This window comes from Aplidium turbinatum, chromosome 4 (assembly GCF_918807975.1).
Source record: "Aplidium turbinatum chromosome 4, kaAplTurb1.1, whole genome shotgun sequence".
NCBI lineage: Eukaryota > Metazoa > Chordata > Ascidiacea > Aplousobranchia > Polyclinidae > Aplidium > Aplidium turbinatum.
This window is the reverse complement of record NC_137475.1, coordinates 11,135,976-11,157,023: the sequence shown is the minus strand read 5'-3', so window position 1 is coordinate 11,157,023 and position 21,048 is coordinate 11,135,976. Positions and strand designations below refer to the sequence as shown.

General features: G+C 38.1%; 2 protein-coding genes across 2 annotated transcripts in view; one reads left to right on the top strand and one right to left on the bottom strand.

The window, feature by feature from the left end:
* The window catches only part of LOC145768577 (ras-related protein Rab-5B-like), a 25,209-nt gene extending 8,612 nt beyond the window's left edge, over positions 1–16,597 (top strand). Inside the window, exons 2-5 of the mRNA XM_082580103.1 lie at positions 2,995–3,146; positions 6,825–6,947; positions 13,480–13,573; positions 13,935–16,597. Coding sequence (XP_082436229.1) covers positions 2,995–3,146; positions 6,825–6,947; positions 13,480–13,573; positions 13,935–14,047 — 482 coding nt within the window. The 3' untranslated portion in view covers positions 14,048–16,597. The remainder of the gene's footprint in view (positions 1–2,994; positions 3,147–6,824; positions 6,948–13,479; positions 13,574–13,934) is intronic.
* Positions 16,543–21,048, bottom strand: LOC145768578 (uncharacterized). Its single transcript, XM_082580104.1, has 5 exons — positions 20,894–21,048; positions 18,858–19,010; positions 18,498–18,650; positions 17,657–17,868; positions 16,543–16,676 (listed from the first exon to the last, which is right to left on the bottom strand). The coding sequence occupies exons 1-5, from the start codon at positions 20,934–20,936 to the stop codon at positions 16,599–16,601; spliced, it is 639 nt and encodes a 212-aa protein (XP_082436230.1). The 5' UTR covers positions 20,937–21,048; the 3' UTR covers positions 16,543–16,598.

The following is a 21,048-nucleotide window of genomic DNA, read 5'->3' as shown; positions in this document are numbered from 1 at the left end:
ACTTGGTGTGCTACCGGTACTTGTTTGTAGTTATTTTAACAAACAGTTGAGTGAATGCATGGTTGCCAAATGCCAATCTACCTGAAAGATGTGAAGAACTAGAAAAACACTTATAATTTGGGATTGGTGATCAAGCGCTCTGGAAGACTTTTGTATAATAGCCTATCTCTTTGCTTGGGCTCCAATTTGGGCTCCATTTTAGAACCCCCAAAAAAATAGGGCTACTTTTTGTATAAGCTTGGGCTCTTTTTTATATAAACCTCTGGCAACCCTACGGCAAATCCGAAGGCGCCACTTTAAAGATAACAGGTCACGAGTCACGCGCTTTTTAGGTCACAAAGGAAAATATAAAAGAAGTTTGTTTAGTTTAGCAACGCTCATAAGATCGCAAGGTGCAAGAAAGAAAACATCCAACCTATTAAAGCTTAATTGCTGCAGCGACGCTAAACGCAGTCTTTGTGAGAAAGACTAACCACACTCTTCGAAATTACCGTTGGCAATTGCCGAGGTGATTGTAAGGACCACAAAATTACAAGAAAAAACTAATTTTCTTAGACTATGCCAGACTAAGATGTTGATTCAATCTTACTGTTGCTGGATATTTTATTTGAGTTACCGTATTTCTTACTTTGCCGGCGCTTAGACACGTGCCCAGCTGGGAGAATCTTTTATAGAAATATCACCCTATTCTGTTTGCATTGATTTAACTCCAGTGGACGTCAAATTATCGTAAGCATCTACTCCTTGTTGCGCCTCGCTTTCCGTTATCTCGTCCAGCTGATACAGCATCTGATGATACTGACTAGTTCATAACACAGACTTTGTGTTGCTCGCAGTGCCCCAATTGTGCCGAAATTATGTTGGCTTATTAATCGAGGCAATCTTCTCGCAGGGAGCTCTTGATATGTTACCTGTACCTGGTTGAGCAATTAACGTTATTTTATGATAATTCAATGTCGCAAGATGTCGAATTAATGTAAAACAAACGTAAATTTCTTATTGGGCATTGTTGTTACGCAAATAACCCGCCGGGAAAATTAAATCGATTTGAGCTGACTTGAACGTTGATTCAACCCAAAATTAACTTACTTTCCCCCTCCCCGTGAGTTTTTTAACGTGAATTACGGTAACAGCGTGCGTATCGCGTTGCTCGGTTTATCACTACTTTTGGTATTATTACATCACAACAAATCAAACAATGCGTTCGTGATAGACTACTCTAGTATATTTTTCGCTTCTCGTTTTACATGTTTTAGTACAATCTTTTCCTACAAAGTGTTCAAAGCAATTGCCGAGGCCATTTCAACTTTTGCCGTTTGGCCTCGGCAACGTTTTTGCCGAAGTAAAAATATGCTAATTTCGAAAACTGAACCATTGCGAATTTGCAAACATATACAAAACACATGGAGTAAGATGGTATGGACATGTGATAAGGAGGGAGGAAGGAAGTTTTCTTAGAAAGGCACTAGATCTAAAGGTGGATGGGAAGAGGAAACGCGGTCGTCCAAGAAGAACGTGGAAACAACAAGTGAAGGATGAGTTTAAAAAAGTCGGACTGAAGGAGGAAGATGCAAGGGACAGGGTGAAATGGAGAAAAGGGATTAAGACAATTGCTGCGCGGAAACAATCGGCCACCCCCACTAGTGGGGAACAAACTGACGATGGATTATGATGATGATGATTCAATGAAATCTGTTTGAAAACTCTCGCCCACCCAGAATTTCTTTTTTCTAAGAAAAAATCGACGCCTATGCTACCTGATATTCATGTTTGCCAATCTTTTTTCCATCAAAGTATAAACAGAAATTATTCTCCTCTTTCATAATTGATTTTAGCTTTGCATTGTTGCCATCTCTTATAATTGCTCTCCAAACACCAAATTGTGATGGACTGATGGTGTGGGAACACTGATTCCATCATCAGCCAGGCTAGCACAGACGACTGCTGCTTTGTTGGTTGAAAGAGAATTGCGTATAAACAATTTTGATGTATGCGATGTAGAAAAATGCAACACTGGTTTTGACTGAGTAATATTGTCACTGTATTCTGCCATAGTACTGTCTGCATCGCTTGTACAACTCTCGACATCAGTTGATGTCGTCTCATCTTCTTCATTTCGTGTGACATGATGTGAAGCCACATTGGTACTGGTATGTGAAGCACTTGATGTTCGCACTCTCTTTGAAGGGTGGATTGACGATTAGACTCTATATCTACAAAAAAAGCCCATCCTTCATACAATGAAAACTGGTGCAAGAGATTTTTGTTTAAACAGTCTTAACTTTTGTGAGTTTTCAAATCGACATAAAAGTTCATCATTTGTGACTACAGGACACACAAAATTTAGATAATTTTTTTCAAGTCATAACCCTGATATACATATATCGCTGTGATTTTACAATCCTCCGAAAAAGGCTTTTTCCGTAAAAGGCTGTCTTCGAATAGGGATTTCTCCGAATCGGATTCTCCGAAACGGATTCTCCCAATAGGAGCTGACCCGTTTAATGTGTTTTAGCCTGAATCCAAGCCTTTGCTTTGCTTAGTGCCAAGCAGGAAAGATTCAGTACCACTTTCAAAGGATCTCAGGCATAACCTGACAGGGTTTTGAAATCGGTCATGCTCTTAGTCTGATGCAGACACTACTTTGTCACTGCTTTATCAGGTCATACTTGTTGCATGAGAATATTCTAGTTTCGGGATATATTGTATGCCTCTCAGAAGCTGTTACAATAACAAGTAGAATGTTTTCCCAATCGTATTGCTAATTTTTTTTTACTGGAGAAAGGTGAACAGAGGCTAATTGTTGCAAGCATCTGGATTAGATTCATTTTCCTTGTTTCAACTTACGATTACCATGCCACTTAAAATAACTTTTTTATTAATGTTGCTACTTAACAGTTGCAATCGCCATTTAATACAGCAGTAGTTATATTTGGTGTCACTTAGAAACATTCAACCTTGTCCCACGTTTTTAAATATGCTTTTGTATTTCAGCTGCATTTTTAACCCAAACAATATGCCTGCAAGATACAACAGTAAAGTTTGAGATATGGGACACGGCAGGCCAAGAGAGATATCACAGTCTTGCACCCATGTACTACAGAGGGGCACAAGCTGCTATAGTTGTCTATGATATTACCAACCAGGTATTGCAAAGGTTTTATTATGCCTTTTGATTGCACGAAATTACTGCTTTCTGTTGTGGGTTTCGATTTGCTCTTGCTGCTTTTAACATGTCATGTTTTTTTTCATGAAATTTTTAGTTCATCAAACTAAAGAGATTTTTTTCCGTTTGTTAAGGCTGGTTTTGATTTTATTTTAAAGGGTTGATGAAAAAATTCATGGCAATACTAGTTATATACAGATTTATTCATTCACTTTCATACAACGATTACATAATCCTCTTAAAACTCTTTTCAAGTTTCTTTGCTTATCGCTATGCTGGAATTTCCTGTATTGTAGCTCACACTCCGTTTTTTCCGAAACAAATCATTGATTACAACGCACAAGCTTTGGATTGAAACAAATATATTATTCAACTTTTAATCCAAGATCATTAAAAATTTTATTGGTAAGGCTAATTTTCTATTTCAGTGACTCACAATGTACTGTACGCTCAATTACTGAAATTTAGCATAATGTCCTCGTTTCTGTGGGGTCTGCTACTATTCGGCGAGTCCGATTCGGCGAGTCCGATTCGACTAGTCCGATTCGGCGAGTTCCCTATTCGGCGAGAGCCCTTTTCGGCGAGTGCCCTATTCGGCGAGGTTTTGAAATTGTTGAAAGGAAATTATCGGGTACCGTAGCCTAATTATAATTGCCGTTTTTACATCGTTTTAACGTCGCTAAACGTTGAAATCGTGCAGAAAGGAATAAAAAGAAAATGTTTGAACTATTAAATTAAAATTCGTCATGGCAGTTCAGTTGTTTTTATTTCTGACCATCATATGAAAAACAATACACGTCAACATAGCAAAGGTAAAAGCGACAAAACGCGAACGTTAAAACGTGCTTGAATTCGTCATGTCAGTTCAGTTGTTTTTCTTTCTGATCATGATATCAAAAACAATACGTCAACATAGCAAAGGTGTAGAAAAAGGTAGAAGCGACAAAACGCGAACGTTAAAACGTGCTTGTGACCGAAGTAAGTTATTGAGTTGAAAGAAATTTGGCACGGTCGCAACACTTTCAGAAAAATTTAAGATATGAAGGAAAAATAAAACAAAGAAAATGTTACAAAAAATAAATAAAATAGATCATGTTTATGTCTATAAGTTAGTACTTTTGAATAGTTAAAATGATTAGTTTGGACCAACAAATGTGTGGCCTACAGTTTGGATTGAAAGAAAATTATCAGGTACCGTAGCCTAGTTATCCCGACCAGCAAAAAATTGTTCCAAGAACACAGTTCATTTTTACATTGTAGTAACAGAATGAAAAGGCTAAACAAATGTGTGGCCTATCGTGTTAACGTCGCTAAACGTTGAAATCGTGTAGAAAAGGGAGCTTTTGCTGACTAGGATACTTTGAAACTGAGAAACATTCACAGAAGCCCTACGATTTGTTCCAAGAACCCATTTAGCATAACATTTCATTTGTACATTGATTCAACGTCTGAAGACATTATCTTAAAAATGCAACGTATCGTAGGGCTTCTATGAATGTTTCTCAGTTTCAACGTATCCTAGTCAGCAAAAGCACCCTTTTCTACACGATTTCAACGTTTAGCGACGTTAAAACGATAGGCCACACATTTGGTTAGCCTTTTCATTCTGTTACTACAATGTAAAAATGAACTGTTAGGCTAACTGGGTTCTTGGAACAAATTTTTGCTGGTCGGTATAACTAGGCTACGGTAGCCTACCCGATAATTTCCTTTCAATCTAAGCTGTAGGAGTGTAGGTCACACATTTGTTGATCCAAACTAATCATTTTAACCATAGGCGCCTAAGCCGTGGGGGCCAGGCCCCCACGCATATTTCCGCGTGGGAGCAACTTTTTATGCGGCATTGATACATAAAACAATAGATGAACTAGCGATCGGCAGCAGGAAAACATTTTTAAATACAAACCGCAACAGCTTCGCAGTAAATAATCACTAGAACGAGTAGCGATGCTACAATCCCACCCCAGACAAAAAAATCTGTCATTTTTACGTTGATTTAACGTCTGCAGACGTTGAATCAATGTAAAAATGACTGATTTTGCTGCCTGTGACATAGCAAAAATCTACCATTTTGCGTCGATTCAATGTCATCAGATGTTGAATGCACCCAAAAACAACATAATTTGCTACGTTGACGCAGCGTGCGTTTAGCTTAATGCGCTTGCAAACAGCCTCCTGTCGCTTTCGAAAGTCGAAACCTCTGCAGAGAATTGTCGCGGCAGTGAATCGGTTGCTGTGAAAATGAACTTGAAGTCTCGGCCCGAGGTTACCACTAACCAACGTAACAAGGGCTGGTACAAACCGCACTGCCCACAGTCGCACAAGCGGCATAATCAACACAACAACGGACTGGCGCAAACTGCATGGCGCACACACGTCCGTTGCCATAGAAACCCGATCAAAGGCGGGGAATATGCGCATCTTTTGTTTCATCTGCAACACGAAAACGGGCGTATTACAGCGAATTGGAACTTGAAAGCTGGTCAGCCATAAGTTGCGATATTGTAGTGAAAAGGGAGCAATGTCAAGTCGAAAACTTAATCAAACGTCTCTCTGTAACTATTTTTCAAGGGCTGTTTACGGATGTCAGCAACTTTTAAATTTATTAAAGGTGACGTGCTGTTGAATTGATGTAAACATGAATGATTTTGCTTTCAACAGGTATATTTTCAAGCATATGATCAAGTTAGTATTTTCATTCCATTTACAGTATACCTTTTAGTAAACCTTTTCGTCTCTTGTTTCATGCTAATAAATCTAGTTCGTTGCTAAACTTTATGTTGCGCTTAGCTTAAAGAGTCGCAGTCCATCAACCGCTAGCCAACGCAGACGCATAGCATGTGTTTTGGTCGAGCTTTGTTTATAATAATTAACGGTAGGTCGAACGTAGCGATAACTCCGAGTCTGGCAATAAAAGCAATCCTAGTGTGACGACATAATTACGTCATCCATCTGCGTGACATTTCGCTGAATTTACGTTGCTGCTGATGAAACACGCTTTCGCCCCCACGGCCAAAAAAATAGTTAGGCGCCTATGATTTTAACTATTCAAAAGTACTAACTTATAGACATAAACATTATTTTTTTTGTAACATTTTCTTTGTTTTATTTTTCCTTCATATCTTAAATTTTTTTGAAGGTGATGCAACCTTGCCAAATTTCTTTCAACTCAATAACTTACTTCGGTCACAAGCACGTTTTAACGTTCGCGTTTTGTCGCTTCTACCTTTTTCTACACCTTTGCTATGTTGACGTGAATTGTCGCTTCTACCTTTGCTATGTTGACGTGTATTGTTTTTCATATGATGGTCAGAAATAAAAACAACTGAACTGACATGACGAATTTTAATTTAATTAATAGTTCAAACATTTTCTTTTTATTCCTTTCTGCACGATTTCAACGTTTAGCGACGTTAAAACAATGTAAAAACGGCAATTGCAATTAGGCTACGGTACCCGATAATTTCCTTTTAAAAATTTCAAAAACTCGCCGAATAGGGCACTCGCCGAAAAGGGCTCTCGCCGAATAGGGAACTCGCCGAATCGGACTAGTCGAATCGGACTCGCCGAATCGGACTCGCCGAAACGGGCCATACCGTTTCTGTGGGTGCACATGCTGAAAAATATATGTTTTTTGTTTCAATGCTGTTGTGTTTAGGACACATTTGGACGTGCTAAAACCTGGGTGAAAGAACTTCAGCGTCAAGCTAGTCCTAATATCGTGATTGCATTGGCTGGAAACAAGTCCGACCTCTCAAACAAGCGAATGGTAGATCATGATGTGAGTTACTTTTTGACTGATACCAGGTTGATTCTGACTGCTGCATAATACAGGGTGAACGGAAAGTTCTTGATGTTTTTTTTTCATTTTATGATTAAACATCGAATGTCACTTATATGCCTTTTAATATGCTAAATATCTTGCTAAGCTCTCTAAAATTTAGGTCGAATTGTAAGCAATCATTGTAAGGACAAAAATAAGCCAAAGAGAAGCCATCATTCAGCTCCATCACAAGGGAAAACCAACTCTGAGATCATTTAGCTATTAAAAGTTGTCAAATCCACCGTTTACCATGTTGTGAATAGATTTAAGGAACTTGGTACATCTTAAGATCGTCCTAAGAGTGGAAGACCTCGTGGTGTTCGAACAAAGAAAGTGAAAAACGCTGTCCAAGAAAGGGTGAGGAGAAACCCAAACAGATCCATCTGTCAAGTGGCCAAATACATGAATGTGAGCAACACTTCAATGAGAACCACTATGGAAAAGGATCTTCAGTTGTCTCCTTACAAGATGAGAACACAGCAGTTCCTTACACTTCTCCAAAAGCAAAAGAAACCTGAAAGAGCACAGGTTTTTCTCAGAGAACTGAAGGCAGGCAAGGAATGGAAGCTCTGTTCAATAATCTGCATGATAGAATTTATGCAAAGTCTTCAGCAGATATTAAAGATTCTGTGAGAACAGTTTACCGCCATTAAAAACCGTCTATGATGGCGTGGGCGGTGGGCCACCATCTCCAAAACTTGGAAGTCTACTCTGATCTTTGTGGAACAAGGGATTAAAATCAATTCAGATCGCTACATTAACGATATTTTGGTCCATCCCTTGAAGAACTGAACAAACATTACATAGATCAGCCCAAGCCTTAAAGCAGCCGGCGGCCATCGCGGCCATGGCCGCTAGACAGTGCTTGAATGACCGCCGGTGCTACCTTCTCAGTCGGCCAAGTTTGGCCGCCGGTTTATTCTAGTCAATTTTTTAATTTCGCAATAGAATGATCGTGGATTAACTGTTGAAAATATGTAGTATCAAAGAGTGACGCAGAATTAGGTCAGCGCGTCATAATCGCCACTGTTGTATTGTGCGGGAATATTTGTTATTGGTGGAATATATGCATCTGCGATCACCAGCTGTAAGTCTTGTTTGTAATTCCCGACGTTTATTTTAACAAAGTCTTAATTCACATCGGCTGGGAATATTGTCGTTTTTATGTCGATGCAATATTGTCGGACATTGAATCGTTGTTAAACAGGAGAACTAGGTTAGTTGACATCTGAGGGGAAAACACGTGTCTTCATAGTTGAGAAATGTTCCGCTGTGGGTTAGTGGCTTCACACTCTCAATGGCGACATCATAATGGTATAAATGGTCAGGTTTTATGGAAGGCGGTTTTCGGTAATGCAGTTGAAACAATTTGCTGAGCAGCGAGCAGTTGAAACAATTTAGTGTCGTTAGATGGTCCCGCAATACCGGATTACAATCCCGATAAAACAGTTATTGCGTGGTACAATGATTCTATTGCAGGACGTCGCCCAGACTTCAACAACGTTAAGTGATCATTTTAGCATTGTAGCAAGTTTAGTTTTATTTACTTATGCTATTGTTATTTGTATTTTGGCCTCCAGGCGCACAAATTTGGCCGCCGAGAAGGAGTTTCCGGTAGGGCACGATGGCTGCCAGAAAAAAATACGAGTTTTAAGGCCTGTCAGCCCTTAACATTCCAACAAGATGGTGCACCATCCCACATCTCAAAAAAGACTCAGGACTGGTGCTCATTTCAACTTCCAAGATTTTGGAGCAAGGTTGAATCTCTGGATTTTGTGAATGGTCGTTATTGGAAGCAAAAGCCTGTTCCGTTGCTCACCCAAATGTTGATGCTCTGAAGCAATCACTCCTGTGAGAATGGTCCAAAATACCCCTTGATAAGCTACGTTACGTGCCTTGGTCGAAAACTTCCGACAAAGAATTGAGAGAGTTATCCAAGTGAAGGGAGGAGGCCACATTGAATATACGTATAGGCTCACACGGCGAAATACAAACTGGCGTAGATGTTGACAACTAGTAGCCTGCTTCGGTTATTTTATTTATAAAGGAAACACGTTGTGTCGAATAGCACGAAACGTGTGTGGCAAAATGTTTGATGTCAGGCGTTAGAACTTCAATCAATGCGTTCTCTCGCAGTTTTCAAAATGGCGGCACGGAGGCCTTGCCTGCAGGGTCTGCTACTGTTCTGTGAGTCTGATTCGGTGAGAGCCTTTTCGGTGAGAGCCTTTTCGGTGAGAGCCTTTTCGGTGAGAGCCTTTTTCGGAGAGTTCACTATTCGGTGATTTTTTGAATTTTTTTTTGAAAGTTATCGGGTACCGTAGCCTAATTATCATTGCCACTTTTACATCGTTTTAACGTCGCTAAACGTTGAAATAAGACCCTAATTTCTAATCCCTAAGCCCTACCCCTAATCCTGAAACGGCAATGATAATTAGGCTACGGTATGGTACCCGATAATTTAAAAAAATAAATCACCGAATAGGGAACTCTCCGAAAAAGGCTCTCACCGAATAGGGAACTCACCAAATCGGACTCACCGAAACGGGCCATTCCGTGCCTTGAAGTACCTGGCGCAAGAAAGTTTACGTAAGTCGACACTCTTATGATTGCCCCCCTATTGTTCCTCGATCTGACTTGACTTCCTCTCTCAATTTTTTTTTTTCATTTTTTTTCCGGCAAGGCGTTTGTCAATTAGTGACGGCGCGCGTCGAGCGGCATTGCCGCCGAAAAAGGCAAAAATCGCAGCCCTGCAAGCCACTGGTCAAGTTGCAAGCATAAGTCGTTATCCTTGTGATGTAGTTGCAAAAACTGCACTCATAAGACTCTGTTTACTTCTTGCTTTTAAATCTATGATACCACTCAGCTGCACAAAGCTTTTTTACTGATTTGACAAGCGTGATGAAAATTGAAAATCGAATTCGAAGTAGGCTCATCAATCCCAGAGTCTTGCACCCAGGATCTTTACGTCTCTGTGTGAAAGCATAAGTAATTTAAGTATGCTGAATGAGCGTCTTCGCCGTGTAAGAGAATTAATTAAGAGGACAAGTTCTGCTGAAGTTAAATCTTAATTTCAAACTGGCTTACACGTGTATTGCGATTATCAAACTGGTGCGTTATACTGGTTAGTACCGGTATAACTAACAGCTTAACAAAATAATTATGACAATTCTTTATTGTTGCATTTATGTTCATTTGTTTTGGTACTGTCTTGTGACTGCCCTGTTTAAAATACATAATGGCATTTCGGCTACAAAGGATTAAACTGCATGTGTTCTTGTTTAATGAGTAGCAGAAGTATGCAAGCAACTTCAAACGAGTTAAAATTGCGACGTGTGACGAGCGGGCACTGGTGTGCAAGTGGAATGTAAGCAGAAGCAATATAGCACCACGGTGCTTACTCAGTATCTAGTACTTCATTTAAATCACAGTTGTTGCACTTTTGTAAGACTTGCTTTGCTACTGCTACCAGCTTTAGCATATAATAGTATAAGCCTATAATGTAGCTTTTATAATTCAGTCATATCTTCTGCGTCAATCTGAAATCCATGCGAAAAGCTTTATATTTATAATGTAATTACAATCAATGAACATACAGTAGTAGTATCTGCCATGGTTTTGATCGACGCTTTTCTCTTTCATTGACAAGGTGTAAGTTTCATTCCATTTTCCATGTCCAAACCAATAGAAGAAATTGACTGCATAACTTTCATTATCGCGTGTATTGACATTTTAACATCACTTAGAAATGAAGGTTTAATTAAATGTTTGACAACAAGAATGGGCAATTAGCGTTTTTACTGTTCTTTTTGTGTCAACATCTCCCTGGTGTAGACCCACTGAGGATAAACTTTGAAAGATTAATACTTTTGATTGATTAAATAACATGAGACGTTCTACTAGTGCAAATTAAGCTAAACTATTACAAGATATATACAGTGACAATCTGCTTTTTATTCCGACGTTTCGTCAATCAGACACGACTGACTTCTTCAGGGGGCTAGACCAGGTAGTGACTACCTGTCTAGCATGGTTTTGAATTTTGATTGATACCGTTCACTTGGCTTCCCGAGCATTGCAAGGTTTTGTGAGCATAGCCATATAGGATGCAGTAGTTTAGTTGAATTCAACCAGAAACATGACTGTGGTCATGCTTTCAGTTGTGCAATTAATTGAGCTTTTTAAACGCTAGAAAGTCCCCCCAAATGTATTTTCAATTACCATAAATATGACTAGGACAGCTGCTTCCAAGCATTGGTTTGAAGATCAATAGGCTTATAATAATTAAACTATTGCAACTTGAAGGGTAAATATTTCAAAAAAGATTAATTGCAATTGTAACGATATCCATAGCCGTTATCTCTTACGTTTTCAGTCAAGTTTGAGTTTTAGGAATTCTTTATGCTGCTCATTGCCCATCCACCTTTATAGTTATTGATGTACTTTGCTGTGTTTTTTAAAATGGCGTTGTTGCAACGATAAAAGATTTAATTCCTTTACTGAGAAATTTACCTCAGCATAAGCGAGCACAAACTGAAAGACAAAACAGTAGGTAAATTGATCCTAATATTTTTCCTGACCAGGTATGTTTGTTTGCATCTCTTCTGCAGCTAGTGTTGCATAATTTTGCTCACAATTAAGCAAAATGTTGAAGAGTTTTTTTTTGCTCAAACTCTAAAACTTACCAAGCGTGACGTTTGTTCAACCGTGGTATTGACAGAGAATACTGTATAGTTGGAAGTCCCGAACTTAGTTCGACTACACACACTAAAACCACACCAATGAACTTATTGTGATAGGAAAACAAGAACAAAGTGGACTGTCACATCCACAGAGTACCGTACTCTCATTAGTATTAATCATTAATCTTTTACAAATTGCGTTGGATTAATTTGGTATTGTGGCTGCGTGAAAGCTATTTTAAGGGCTTGCAAATTTAAGGTAGTTTTCTCTTAGTTCCATGGAATGTAATGCTGTAAAATTTTTCAGTTTATAATTTCTTAATCCCTTGGGCCATGTATAGATTGATTATTATGGATTGCTTTCCAATCAGTTCCTCAACACTGTGCTTTGCTTCATTAAACTTTTAGCAATCCTATTAACCAGCTTTTCTCGTTCTGTTGGTTACTTGTAAGGCCTTTTTCCCCCCTAAAATTGCTAAAACGATGCTTTAATTTAGGTTTGTTCCAAGTTTCGTTTTTTTCGCCGTAAGGGAAACAATTTTGGTGCATATGAAATTTTGATTTAAATGTTGTAGAAAAGATAATTCGCTGAAGCTTGGGCTAGTGAGTGTTCTCGTTTTGTGGACACCGTTCAAGACAAAACCACAATAGTGATGCATGGCCAATGATCCATAGGAAGCAGGCGTTTTTAGCAATAAATGTGCATAAAATCTGCTATGTTACTGCAACTATGCTGGTTTCAAAGTGTATCGTGCTCTCAAGTAGAAACACCATAAAATTACCAAAGATATTTATTGTGTCACAGCACAAGTAGCCTATTCCATGATATGCTGTGGTTCAAAACTCTTTTTTTAAGGCCGACCAAAAGAGCGCTTGGCAGTTGAAAGCCAGCGTTGATGATGCAGCAAAGGATATAGATTGTAGAATTAATCAGTTTTTTAATATATTTGATGTTGGTAATACCTTTGTTTAACCAAGATTAGAGTGCTTATGGTTGAAAAGCGGCACTGTGTTTTTTCGGGATTTTGTTATTATCGTCGCTTTTCTAAACCGCAAAAACTGGATCTATTGATCAAAAAAATTCAGTCTGTTATACTGTGATCATACAATCGATCTATAAGTTAAAATATGTCAGCTGAAACATTTTTAAAGTAAGGTGGAAATATCTTGAATTCAAATATTAAGCTTGCTAGCCAGAATGTATACCCTGTTAAAGTTTATGATTTTCCATGCAAAGTTGTGAAATTAAACAAGAGCTGGTAGCCTGGTCGCAGCCTGCAAAGAAGTTCTTTTTACGTCGATTCCACGATTCAAAAGGATGGATTTTACCAGCTGGGGTATGTTTTCTCATTATACGATCCCAAAGAAAGATCAAATTATTCAAACGAGTTTTGGGTAAAAGTTGTCATGCTGAGATGTTTGTGCTTGAAGAAGTTGAAGGGAACTAACGTAACGACATTAACATGTTTACAATTTTTTGTACTTCAAAGCTCAAGTTACTGATACCAGGCCGCAGTCACTGTCTGATCGGATACGATCTACAGTTACACACAGGTCACACACGTCCCAGTAAAAAATTGCCATCTTTACGTCGCTTCGACGTCATTTGACGCTTGAACAGAGTGTGTACACTGTACAGGCCCTCCAGTCACGACAGAGATTCTTCACATTGGAAATCTCGCTTAGGGCCGGCACAAGTACGACCGATCACTTTCTCCTGTTAATCGACAACTAAATGCATGAAACAAACCCTACCCCATGTAACAATTGAGTATTTAGACCTTCAAACTAACAGGTTCGTTTTGCCACAGGAAGCGGCTGCTTACTCGGAAGAGAATGGACTTCTTTTTATGGAAACCTCAGCTAAGACAGCCATGCATGTCAATGATATATTTTCAGCAATCGGTATGTCATCTATTTTTGCAAAGTGCCTGATGAGCATTTTTAAATCTTCTGTTAATGGTCTGTAGAAATATCACTGCCTTGTGTTGACAAAAGACTGCTGCAGCCAGAAAATTTTCATTTTGTGGTATTATAGTTTGTTTTGAAGCACAGTAATTATGTTTTGTAAATAGCTTTGCTGCTTTAGACATACAATATTAGTGTTTCTCGGCAATCGAGTGTAGCAAGAATTGACAGCGATAGACACGCGTTTTGCCCATGAGTCTGGACTCATCAGTATCGCACCAATGATTGCAATGTAGCTCAAAGAACCACGTTCACAACTTTAAGGATGACTTATTAACAATCTTTATTACGACTTTAGCGGAAAGATTACCGAAAAACGATGGCCCTGGAGCAGGCAACCAAAGGCCTGGAGTGCAATTATCACAAGAGGGCAGTGCGGAACAAAGCAAAGGTTGTTGTGGCTCTCATTGAAACAGTTGGTAAAAAAGATCTGTTCTGTCATTTCTCGAGGAAACAGAACTGTTCTCAATCGTGCGTAAGATATTGACATTTTTTCTGAAACCAATTTTTTCCTCTAAAAATTTCTTGCTTGTAAAAATACTTCGGACAAACCTCCGCGAAACAAGTGAAGGCTTCAGTTCAGCTTACGTGATATCAGTTCGCTTGGATTTGCATGTGACTTCGATACTGTTGTGCAATGTGTTATAATTTTTCTTAATTTAACATGTAGATCAAACTACTGACACCAGCTAGGAGAAAGTATAAAAAGTTGTCATAAAAACTCTGTGAAACTTTTATTTTCAACTGGCTGTGCTCATTCCACATGACTTTTCCTGCTGACTGAAGTCAATCTGTTGTTAGCTGGGGTTCTCTTCAACTTGGTGAACTTAAAGTTGTAACATGTCCAGTTAACCAAATTCGCCCTGTTTACGTTTATTCAACGTATGCATACATTGAATCAATGTAAAAAGGACGGAATTTGTCAACTTGCAAGTTGCGAAATAGATGAATTAATCCATCAATAATTTTTAATGTTGGGTCCATGGTATTTTCCCCAGCTGTAAGGTTTCAGCTGACGATTATTACACTTGTTTCTAGACATGTTTCATATTATTTTCAATGGCGAGGCAATAACTTTTTATCTATAGCATTCAAAACCATTCTTGTCTGATTTCTCTAACAAAAAATTCTTGCAATGTTCACCGGAAGAAATGGAAAAGATGGAGCATGTTTTAATATTTTACTGATATTTTTCGTAAGCCTTTCGGGGCAACACATATCCTCGAGGTGAACAATGTGCAGTGTGAAAGATACATTGAACGTCCTTCACTTTGAGGATTCGCATTGCCATGATGTATGAAAAGTCAGTGAATTTTCCGAACACATGCTTTTCTGCCCTTCATGTTTTTCGCCTAGAGCAGAATGCCTGTCAGAAAGTAAACAATCTGTGTTGACATTCAAACTATCATAGTTACTTACCTCGATTTGTCTGAGGAATCTTTATAGTTCTTCTACAGCGATTTTCAATCTAATCTTTTTTGCTGCCAGTTCTCCTATATTAGTTGTGGAAAGCTACTGCTATTGATATTTCTGAGAGGTATGAGTATTGATTTAGGGGACTTCATAAAGCTTAACATACATCACATGCCCCCTATACTGCACCTTGAATGGGTATGAAGCCATCGCTTTTGCTTGAGCGTAAAAGCAACAAAAATGGAAAAATCATCTATTGTTTTTTCGTTTTTGTATGCAAAATGATCTTCAATCGTGCTTTCATAAATACTTTTCAGTAGGAAAAGCGTTGGGAATTGGATTTAACAGTAAGATATCTCTTTGCAATAGTTTTATAGTTGGTGTTACCGACAAAGTGTACCATATTTGTATTGATTTGATGGCATTTCACATCAAACTAACGTGTTTTGTCTTAAGAAAAACGGTTTTCTTCATAGCTGACGAAATACAAACTGTCGAAAGTCTTTTACATGCTAATCAGTTTCTATCCGGCTAAAAATCGTATCGTGTCCATTTTGTATACCTTTAACGCTGATTGGTATATAATTTCATTATCAGTAAAAATATCTTTTCATTTTTCATGGCTAGCCAGTAAAAGTTGTCGTTTTCACACGGTTTCAGCGTCTGAGGAACTTGTGAAAGTGTCAACCTTTTCTTACTGGCTACGACTGTACAGTGTACAGCACTGCACCATCATCATTCTCGATCGTAAATTTTGTTTGCAGTTTTTCAAACTTTGCTACTCCAAGCGCCAAGTTACTTCTTTTTTGCATTGATCTAACATTTGCAAATGTTAAATCAGTGCAAACAGAACTAATTTTCTAGCGTGGGTCTGCTTCAGTGGGAACTACCGCTCAAGAATAGTTTTGATTCAATGTAAAAATGACGAGTTTTGCTGTCTGGGATATTAAGTATCGGTAATGTTTTTTTCGACATAATGCAATTGAAATCGAATGAGTAAATATCACCCTTTTCAATTCTGTGCTTTATTTACAAAGTTACTCATAAAAAAATTGATGGAAAAGCTGTAATTCAATGTTGTTAAGTTTACTATTGGATGGACTTGGGGATGATGATTACACCCCTAAATTTATTTTCCTTATAGTTTATCCATTGCAAGCTTAGGTAGATTGATGCTGTTGGCAATTCAACATTTCAGGCATCTCCAGATTTAAATATATCGTTTTTATTTTTGTTGATTTCTTGTTTCTTATTGTTGTATGAAACTGAAAACACCACAATGATCAACTTAAGGAAATTAACGTTACGGACTAAAAATCAGACAATTTTGCTTTACCAAGTTCAAATCTAGCGGCTGCTTTCTGTTTGTATTGTGATAATAATAATCGATCAAAAGTGTCGCAAATATCATTTCTATATTAAATATCATAAAGATAGTCATAATTTATAGCCTTTGGCATATTCACAAACATGTGCATTTTTGGCATTCAATGATTTTCTTGGTTTAATACGTTTCATCGATGTAATAAATGTATACATAATAATGCACTCAAACTCTGTTGTCTCTGTCCTTGGCAAGTTGTGGGAAGGGTGTAGTGTCCTTATCTTCCTTGATGTAATAGGTTCCCTAAAACATGACGAATCGTTAGTCTCGCAAAGGTTTGGCCATTTTCCTTTAAAAATTCAAAAATTAAACATGCAAAAAGTAAAATTTTAGCATATTTAGATAAACTAAGCCGGAGCGTTTTTTTTTTTAGTTCCTGCTTGTGTACAAACCATGAATATTAGCGTAAAATTTTCACAATGGTCGCGGATTAGATAAAAATGCTCTGCACAGAGCATTTGTATCCATCATATTTCATCGCTGTGGTTATTTCATTTCAGCCAACGAAAATTGTCGTTTTTATATCGTTTTAACTTCGCAAAACGTTAAAACGATGCGAAAATGACAACTTTTCCCGGCTGGGATTGTTAGGCCTTCTTGACAGCACGATGTGACACGCATTACATCAACTTGTTAATCATTGATATGGAGGTCGACTAGCTGACATTGGAGATCGTTACAATGCTTGGTGGACCTCAACCGCTTCAAATCAACCACCATTGTTACAATTCAACGCTTGTAACACAATTAGGCTATTCTTCGAATTTCGTCACGTTTTATCTACTTTCTGTATTAAATTATGGATAATTTGCACACAGAAACGGTCTTCATGCCTCTGACCTGGCCAGAGGACAGGAGACCCCTTTGAATGTAAACTCTTTGAATAACTTTAAATTTATAAGTTATGCGAGAGAATTTTAGCATTCATGACTTGTTTATGATGTATCAGCGTTCTTTTCGAAAACTCTACTTTGCATGCGTTGTTTCAATCACTCTTGACTCTTAAGACGACTGAATAAGTAGTCCGATCAATCTGTTATCATCCTGCGATAAAATTTTACTGCATTGTGAGGAGTTAAAACCGTTCGACAGCTGGACCAAAAATCGATGGCACAGCAATTGACGTCCACAAAAACAAACTCGAGCTGATATTTTTCGTTTAAATTTTAATTGATATTTCTCATTTAATCACAACAAACCTTCATAGAAAGTTTTCAATTCACCTTATTTTTGCTGGCTACTATCGCCGCGTAAACGTAGCAGAGTACCGAGACAATGATTTGCAGTAATATGGAAACCCAGGATAAGTAGAACGAATATTGAAAGGTTTCTTTGCTCCAAGTGTTGCTGTAGTAATAATATTCCGGAGGGCAAGCAGTGATGCATACGGTGTGTTGGAGAGTGAAAAGAAGAACTCCAATAAAAGCGAAAGATACTGAAAAAACAATCATGTCATATTGGTATTGAAGAAAGACTGTTTGAAACGAAAATATCTTGTTTAAAATTGAACCATAGGCATCGTATGCCTATTGCCTATGGTTCAACAAGACAAACTCTCTACCGAAGATCTATCAAATTAAAATTCTCTGAAAAAATTTCGTTTCCATCAAAAGTAGGTTAATTCGTTTCGAGCGGCCCTGTTTTGTAGGTCTACAACATAACCAAACTTTCACATTCAAAGAATATTTATAAAGCACTCATTGTGATAAACAAAGCATTTTCTACATAGGCTACTGTAATACTGTATAACCAATGGAACTTTGAAACAAACTTTTCAAGCACGTAATCTTTTAGTTTCCAAACAATCAGCTATGCAAACGGCCTAACTAGAATTTTTATGTCAGGGTGGTTGACGAGGCCGGAAGCTCAATGCCAACTTTTTGATTCTTTAAGCAATCACAGCAGTTCAATGTCAACCGGACTCGAGCTGTTAGGCTATCATCTGGCTGACTAGGCGAGAGCTTCACCATTTTTCCAATTACGCTTCTAGTTCTCAGCCTGTAAGCTACAATACAAAATAATTATACTTCCAAACATCTACGTTAGGTAACTTATGTAACTTACCGGATATTGTGAACAAAATAGCAGAAGATCGTGCGAAGCCTCCGCTTACGTGTAGCGCTCCCCCACTTAACGTCACAATGGCAGAAGAAGCAAGGCAGAAGATACTTGGCAGGGTTATGATCATACTGGCGAATATTCCTGCTCGTGTGTACACTGAAAAAAGTGATTTTTAGAATGTTAGTCAGAAAGCGGATCTGGGATTTTGGTGTTGAGCGCTAACCGGACCAGAAAGAAGCTGGAGATTCCACAATGCTTTTAGTCTAACACATTCCAAAGTTTTGAAGTCAGGTTCTAACACTATATTGGCTACAGTTTTTAGAAAACTCATCTTGTGTTTGCTTGTCAAGAATTTGAACTTACTGCATATGTCAAAGGGTGTCATGTCGCAATTCAAATCTTCGATTCCATTGTCCCACAAACCGTGAAACTCCGTCACACTGGAATTCAATCGGATGGCATTCATCCAGTGAGAAGTGAAGAAAGCCGTGTACAGAAGACTTATTCCAATGATCCCTGCAAAAATGGATGTCATAAACCGATTGAATTGAAGAAATATAAAAATCGCTTAACCTAATTAACTTTTCTTCAGATAAAGGGATAACTGGAGTGTTTTTTTAAATCTATTTTTGTTGCTGTCTAGGCTGTAGGCCAAACTAAGATAACAATAAGCCTAATGCAGCCTATGTGAGCGCAGCTGAGCTAATGCAGTCACTTTTTTAACGACTCCGACTGCGGACATCCAAAAATCCCTCCGACTTCACAGCCCTGGTCAAATCTACATCTCAAAACAGAGCTGCAAAAAAGATATCCCTGCAATGACGTCGACTAGACACAAGTGTTCGGTAGCGTCGCTGTATGGAGAGCTGTAGTCAAAGTTGGTTAGCCTACGTTGCTGCAAGCTCGCACATTGCTTGATTGATCTTACCCTTTTCTTGCCCATTATAAAGGGGAAGGAAATGCAATAGATGTGTTTTTCTCCATTGGGACGCTAACTCATCTTAGGGGAGACTCGGGTAAGTTGGCCCAGCAAAATGAAAAATTGAATTTGTGAGCTAATAACAAAACATATGTCAAAGCGAATGCTATTGAAAAATAGAGAATTCATCACTCTAGAAGTAGACATATTCTTGCATCAAACCAACATTCTTAAGTATGTAATTTTTCAAGTTTTCCGAAAAAATTGAAATGGGCCGTCTTACCCGCCTGTGCAGGTAATTTGGCCCACCATGGAAGGTAAGTTGGCCACGAGGCCAGCATGTCCATCTCTTGGTATATTAAAGAGTAGAAAAGCTTTTTCTCCTCAAACTCTGCTTCATACACCTGCTGAGACACATTTCCACGATTGGTTTTCTTGATCTAATTACTTACCATTATTTTATTATTACAATATGGTTTAGGAATAAGTTGTCGTAATCTATGGCATAAAGACGATGTTAGGAAGTGAATTATTGTTATTGATTGCTGAATGCTGATGTAAAGCCGCGATTTACTTACTTTGGATACTTGATACTTCAATCTTGAAAAAAAAGTCATCGTATTTATTAGTCCATTATCATTCTATATAATATCTCATAAAGGCATGTTGGCCATGGTGGCCAACGTACCCACCCACGAAATGGGCCAACTTCCCTGCATGGCAGCCATATTGTAAAAACTAAAATTTATATCAAACTATTGAGCTTCTAACAACGGCTTCACCGTCAAAGTAAGCCTTAATAACTACCCTAGCGTTGCACTCACTAAATAATAACCTTTTTTATACAGTAAGAAAAAACTCAATCGACATCTAAAAAATTCTAAAATCCAAAAAAATTAAAAATCGTGATTTTTTATACAAAAATCGTGCTCACATGTTTATACTGCTTGCTAGAGCCTCCCAACCTGGTGATAAGGTAGTTTCAACAGCATTTTCTCGGTATGCGTATGATACGTCACAATAACTATTGCACTTAAAAAATTATTTAGAGTGGGCCAACTTGCCCATTGGGCCAACTTACCTGAGTCTCCCCTACTACTCAACTTTAGGATTAATTTCTTTTTGTCCCTAATTAGTCAAAAGGAAAAAGTGGCCTACCTGTCAATGTAACCTCGGATAGACAATAGTTGTAGACTTGAACTATCAATAGTATTTACAAAAAGTTTTTTTTGGGAAAAATTAGAAAAATAAAACAATTTTTTAAAAAGCTAATTATCTTCGATAACAGGATGCAATGATGTAGGCCTATGCTTATGAAGCACAACAACGTCTCAATGTTCGTTACTCGGGCAAGGTCATGTAGGCTAAGCCATTGCTTAGGCTACCTACTACTCCGTAGGCAAACACGAATACTAAAAAAACGTTGAAATATACCAACCTAAAGAACACTTACTTACAACTAGCAGGCTATCCTACTTACCAAATAATAATGCTGCAACAAGCAAGAAATTCAAGCATTTCATTGTGTGTGTTTGGGAAAGTATCAAAGTAAGTTAGGCTACCAATGCTTTTATCTATAGCTTAAAACCTGTTGAGGCTTCTTAACTACAATAGCGTAGACTAAGCCTAACTTAA

Excerpts from the sequence above, each read along its gene's own strand:
- LOC145768578 (XM_082580104.1), bottom strand. The coding sequence starts at position 20,936 with ATGAAATGCTTGAATTTCTTGCTTGTTGCAGCATTATTATTTG. Across the intron at positions 19,011-20,893 it reads TGTTGCAGCATTATTATTTG|GGATCATTGGAATAAGTCTT; the intron begins GTAAGTAGGATA and ends CCATTTTTGCAG. Across the intron at positions 18,651-18,857 it reads GACACCCTTTGACATATGCA|TGTACACACGAGCAGGAATA; the intron begins GTAAGTTCAAAT and ends CACTTTTTTCAG.